The sequence below is a fragment of the Gymnoscopelus braueri genome (genome assembly GCF_963280865.1).
Source record: "Gymnoscopelus braueri genome assembly, chromosome: 13".
NCBI lineage: Eukaryota > Metazoa > Chordata > Actinopteri > Myctophiformes > Myctophidae > Gymnoscopelus > Gymnoscopelus braueri.
In genome coordinates, this window is record NC_137615.1 from 46,490,667 (window position 1) to 46,496,817 (window position 6,151).

Here is a 6,151-nt window from a genome sequence, read left to right on the forward strand (position 1 = left end):
AAATATAAAAAGTTGCATCTTTGCTATAACACCCAGTCAAACAAGGGGTTTTCCTTCACATCATTTATTATTTCTCAGCACCTCTCGAATTGAGCTAATTTAAAATTTCATTTGGAACTTTAGGCAACTTTTGAGAGGTGGTTCACATGCTAAAATGCATAACTTTTCCCTCTGAATGACACAAAAAGATTTTCTTTCTCGCACATTTAGTCACAACACATGTTTTGGTTAAAACAAAAATAATTTAGTTATAGCTTTATATACCGAGTACATCATTGCTATATAGTGTTTGTTCAGTAACAGTAGTCCCCCCCCCTCTCCAGCTCTTTAATAACAGAGCATACGTTTTCAGGTGGGTATCAGTTTCATCCATCAGTAGAGGGAACCCCACAAAGATCATTCATCAGCTTCAATTTCATAATGTTACAGTTCCAATTAGTCTCCTAATTCTTTTCTTCCAAGTTCCGCTTGTGTATCCCGTATCTTGAATGAGTTCTCTGTTCTGATTTGATTAAATTGTTATCCTAACCTGAAAATGAATTTTCTGTTTAAAGAGAGGGGAGGCCCCTGTTACTGAACAAACAGTGGAAGTTATTTAAGAAAACAATATCTCAGATCCTTTAAATGTGTTGGTGAAATCCCATGGTCAAATCATTAAACACATTTAGTTCAGTTTACAATTGTTTGGTTAAAATGTCACAAAATCGTTCTATAAATTCTAAATCTAGAGAGAGATGAAGCAGGGACCCCCACTACATACTGTATAATTCTAAAAGTGTGTGAGTGTGAGGGTGCGCGTGTGTGTGTGCGTGCGTGCGTGCGTGCGTGCGTGCGTGCGTGCGTGCGTGCGTGCGTGCGTGCGTGCGTGCGTGCGTGCGTGTGAGTGAGTGTGTCAACAGCGTATCTCGAGAACCGCACGACAGATCGACTTAAAACTCGCCGTGCATATCACAGAGGACTGGATGGCATGTGCCAAGTGGGAAGTCGGATCGGCAGATCTCCAAAACAATTGATAAATGCACAAATCCCCACATATGGAGTACCATGATGTCACCAATATGACGTCATAGTACTGACATCATAGACTGGCCTGTACTCCATATTTGGTCATGCCTCACACAGAATATGGGCATAAAAGGGACACAAACAGACAGATACAGAAATCTCCATATATGGGCATAAAAGGGACACAGACAGACAGACAACGGATACCCAACGGGTATTGCATAACCGGGTGGAGCACATCTTACCAACTTGCACCTTTCACGATCAGGCCGGTGCCCGTCTGGTAGGGTCTAGTATGTGAAAAACTAAAGATTTGCCAGTCGATGTAAGTAACGTTTTACGTCATTTTGCAATGACATCATCACGCAATGACATCACTACGTCATTTAGCCACCAACAAATCCACCTGCCGGTAGTAACTTCCCCTAGTCGGCAACACGCACACCTATGGCACCATACCCTCTGTGCTGATACCTCAGCACAGGAATGTTGAGGTAGCAACAGTCAGGAGAGAAAAGATATCCTGACACAATGTCTTTCATTCTAGAAAAGAAAAAGAAATTCAAATTCAAAGTAGACTTCGACTTGGTCGACCTCTCTTTGATTCCCCTCGTCAATGGAGTTATATTTTGTAAAGTCAGACTCTTTGACGGTCGCTTTACCGAAGTGTCCTCTCGGGAACCAGTCAAAGATAACCGTGTGCAGTGGAATAAGAGATTCTCCTATGAATGCAAAATAAGTGCCAAGGAAAGGACAGGAGTTCTAGAACCTTGCATGTGCCGAGTGTCCGTGCGCAAGGAAGAGAAGGGGGGAAAGGAGTTTACAAAGCTGGGCTATGCCGACTTAAACCTCTCAGAGTTCGCTGGGTCAGACAGTACCACACGTCAGTGTCTGCTGGAGGGATATGACATGAAGTATTATAACACCAGAAGACAGGACAATTCCATCCTCAAGGTTGTTATCACCATGCAGCTTATGTCTGGAGACCCCTGTTTTAAAACGCCTCCATCTACAGCTATGACGTCGCGAATCCCACAGGCTGAGACTGGAGGTCTTAATAAGGACAGAAAGGGAGGAGTCATGCACGATTCTATCATCCATACTACTATAAGGAGGTCTGTCACCTGCTCCACGACCACGAGACATGCCATAAGGCAAGGCTCTGTAGATAATCAGTCAAAGAGAGTTAACGACACCAGGGTGAATCCTGATGACATCATAGAAAAGATACTGCAGAGTGAGAATTTTGCTCATAGTCTGCTGAGTTCAGAAGATGAAGGGCTCAGGCTGTTGGTTGGATCTGATGGAAGCACAGCACTGGGAAACCAAAACACCAGGGTTGGATCCAGGTAGCCTGAAAACCAGACAAATCTGCCATTGCAAAAAATGAAAGTGCCTTGGGCAGATTTGGTCTGCACCGCTCAGTTGTGATTGGATTTCACTCCCTCCAAAGTAGTGGGGGACCAATCAGGGCCCAGTATGCAAATATGGGGCGGGATTATCACCAGAGGCATTTTTTTAATTCGCCCCTTGGAAATGCAGGTTCCACACAGAGATTCCAGACTAATCTCTACGCAGTGATATTAGGGCCTCCTCCCTCGTCCCTATCTTCCCTCAGCTCTATGGCAACCCCAACCCTAGGGGAAAATAGGGCTGGTAGAACAAAGGTGGCTGAGTGAGCTGCCTTATCTTCTCTCAGCCCTATTTTCCTCAGCCGGGCTGACCCCCTATGAGCAGGTGGTGGTGTATACGCGCTAGGATCAGGGACGTGTGCATCAGTAAAGGGTGGCACAGTATTCTGGCTGGTGTGATAGAAGGGGACAAAAGGGGTGCAGGATGACCAGGAAAGGTGATACCATTGGCAGTTGTCACTGCCTCATTCCAGGAAAATCACTTGCCTAACAAATGGTTAGGGTCGGTGTCTAAGGCTATTTACAATTTTTGTATTCTTATTATTTTTTATATTTTTATTTTATGGTTAGTTATATTTGTTCTCATTTCTTATTATTATCTCTACCCTTACTCTATCCTGTGTTTCATGCGTTTATCTACTCAACACCACCCCATCTGACTCACATATCATGTGGAACACCAGAGTTCAGTAGTATTCAAAGAGATAAATTCAAGGCCACATTTCCAGTCAAGAGTTTTGCTAAATGAGTTAATAGCGTATTAGTAGCGTTCCTACTCCCCTAGACCCAGTGGGTCATAACAGGTATATTTAGGGACATTGTCAACAGTTTTTCAGTTGGATCAGAAAGGCCTTGCTGTTCATTGAAAGTCAGTCATTGAAAAGTCATTGAAAAGGCACTGGTCATAACGCGCATGTGTCTTCTATTCCTCTCCTTGCCATGCCATCATTGATGAATATCAATGAATCACAGTACTATTGTCCACCTATAACGACTTTTAAAACATCCATGCATGCATTTAATAAAAGATAGGTTAACCAAAGAAAGTATATTTAATACAACACAGACTGGATCCTGTTTTACTATTGTACACATACCATGAATGTTTGGATTTTTTTTTTAACTTTCACATTAGCAATGTGACCAAGACAGCCTTCTTTCACCTAAGAAACATTCTTATGGTGCGCTCATTCTTTTTCTTTTTATCTCAGCAGGATGCAGAACATTTTATTTCAGGTCGACTTGACTATTGGCAATGCATTATATACTTCCCCCATTATATACTTCCCCAAGAAGAAGTTTTTTTTGGGTGGCCCAGCGGCCCACTAGCCAGCGGCCCACCGGGCATATGCCCGGTATGCCAAATGGCCAGTCCGCCCCTGACTCACCAAATAATAATAACACATCTGCTGCTAGGATGCTTGCTGACAATAACGGAACGAGCAGAGCATGTCATCACCCGAATCTTGGCTACTTTACACTGTCACTAAATGTGTGACCATGCCTACCTCAATGACTCATTAACGCCCTCAAGAGGTCTTCTGCTGCTGGTTTATGAAAGGTTGACTTACAATCAAAACCCAGAAGAAATGGGTGATGCTGCGTTCATTAATTATGCCCCTAATCTGTGGAATACCTTACCAGAAACCAGGGAGGCAAGCACAGTCAACATCTTTAAGCGTCAGTTAAAACCCCATATTTTCAATCTAGCTTTTAATGGTATCTTGGGAGGTGATTATGAGGTGATTATAATGTATGATATATAAAATATTCATTTACATAATTTATTATTTTAGTTTTCTGCTACTTTGTTGATGTTTTTGTTTTTAATCTTTTAATTATCTCTTTCTATCTTTCTTTCTTTTTGAGCTCTGTTGAGCACTTGAGCTGCATTTTAGGTCAAACTGAAAGACAGAAAACCAAGGGCAGAGAGAGAAAAAATGCCAGACAAGCTGGAGGTTGGTCCTCACACTCACTGGAGCATATGGGCTGTGCACTAACTGGCAGCCCCACCAATGCCTTTTTAATCTCTGTAAACTTTTGGGCTATTGACATTTTATATAGACCTTAATTGTTCCTGTCAAGCATCCTAGCAGCAGCACTGCAAGACAAATACAAGTAAGAAGAGAGAAAAGATGTGTATATATATATATATATATATATATATATATATATATATATATATATATATATATATATATATGTATGTATGTATGTATGTATGTATGTATGTATGTATGTATGTATGTATGTATGTAGTATGTATGTATGTATATATGTATATATGTATATATGTATATATGTATGTATATATGTATATATGTATATATGTGTGTATATATATATATGTATATATGTGTGTATATATATATATATATATATATATATATATATATATATATATATATATATATATATATATATATATATACGCACGCACGCACGCACGCACGCACGCACGCACGCACGCACGCACGCACGCACGCACGCACGCACACACGCACGCACACACACACACACACACACACACACACACACACACACACACACACACACACACACACACACACACACACACACACCTCGCATCACCAGCCTTTCCACCGCGGAGGAAAGCCTGGTGTGGGTAGTGTCTGCCTGTCACCTGATTTAAAAAATGCAAACATAGCGTAACATAGGCTACTGGCTTTATTCCAGAAAAATATTATTAGTACACCTGATGACTCAGCACTCCTGATCTCGGGTGAGGACAAGTTGCAAGTCGAGGAAGCTCTCAGCTCTGGACTCTCAAAAATCCGTACCTGGCTTACCGATAACAAACTGTCACTACACCTTGGGAAAACTGAATCCATCCTATTTGGGACCAAACATTCCCTCAGTAAAATGAAGGTAAATTACTTCAAGGTCAAAGTTGATGACACAATCATCACTAGCAAAGAAGAGATGACCTATTTGGGATGTATTCTTGACAAATACCTGACAGGTGAAAGCATGGCAACAAAGGTGGTCAAAGGAGTAAACCAGAGAACCAGATTTATGGGCAGAGTTTCCTCTTTTGTCAACCCTCAGGCACTCAGGACCCTCTCAGGGGCCCTGATTCAGCCCCTTTTTGACTATGCTAGCTCCTCTTGGTACTCCAACACCTCAGTGTCACTGAAGACTAAGCTTCAAACCTCCCAAAACAAACTGATTCGACTACTTCTCGGACTGGGGCCCATGACCCACCTCTCTCCCACTCACTTTGCCAGCCTTTTTTTTTTATTTTCTAATGCATTTTTTTGTATATATTTTTTTATTTTCTCATGCCTTTTTTGTACATAGTGGTATATATTTTTTCCTCTGTATTCTTATGTTGATTTTTGAACTGTTTGGTTGCTACTATATATGTCTATGAAATTAATTCAAGGACCCCAACGGAAACAAGCCCGCAAGGACTTTTTTGACCGGACCTTTTAGACAAAAGCATTATAAATGTAACTGTGTTGTTTTACATTCTTTTGCCTAATAAAAATTTCAATCAATCAATCAAACCTTATGTAGTATCCTATTGGTCCAGATTTGTTGATAGCTTGAACTGGAAAGTTAATTGGAATCTTCCATAGACATATCTTCTTACCAATAAAGTGAGGGAGGTTTCGTTTAAAATCCTCCATAGGTATTATCCTACAAGTCATTATCTTCTTAAGTCCAAGAAAGACATCTGTGTGAACTGTTCATTGTGTGAAATGTACCCA

The 6,151-nt window shown here is 41.1% G+C and overlaps 1 protein-coding gene across 1 annotated transcript; it reads left to right on the top strand.

Moving 5' to 3' along the window:
* Positions 1–1,536: 1,536 nt before the first annotated feature.
* Positions 1,537–2,358, top strand: LOC308099646 (EEIG family member 2-like; the record flags this gene model as incomplete). The annotated part of the gene is made up of 1 exon (XM_080448382.1): positions 1,537–2,358. The coding sequence occupies one exon, from the start codon at positions 1,537–1,539 to the stop codon at positions 2,356–2,358; it is 822 nt and encodes a 273-aa protein (XP_080304508.1).
* Between the last annotated feature and the right edge of the window lie 3,793 nt (positions 2,359–6,151).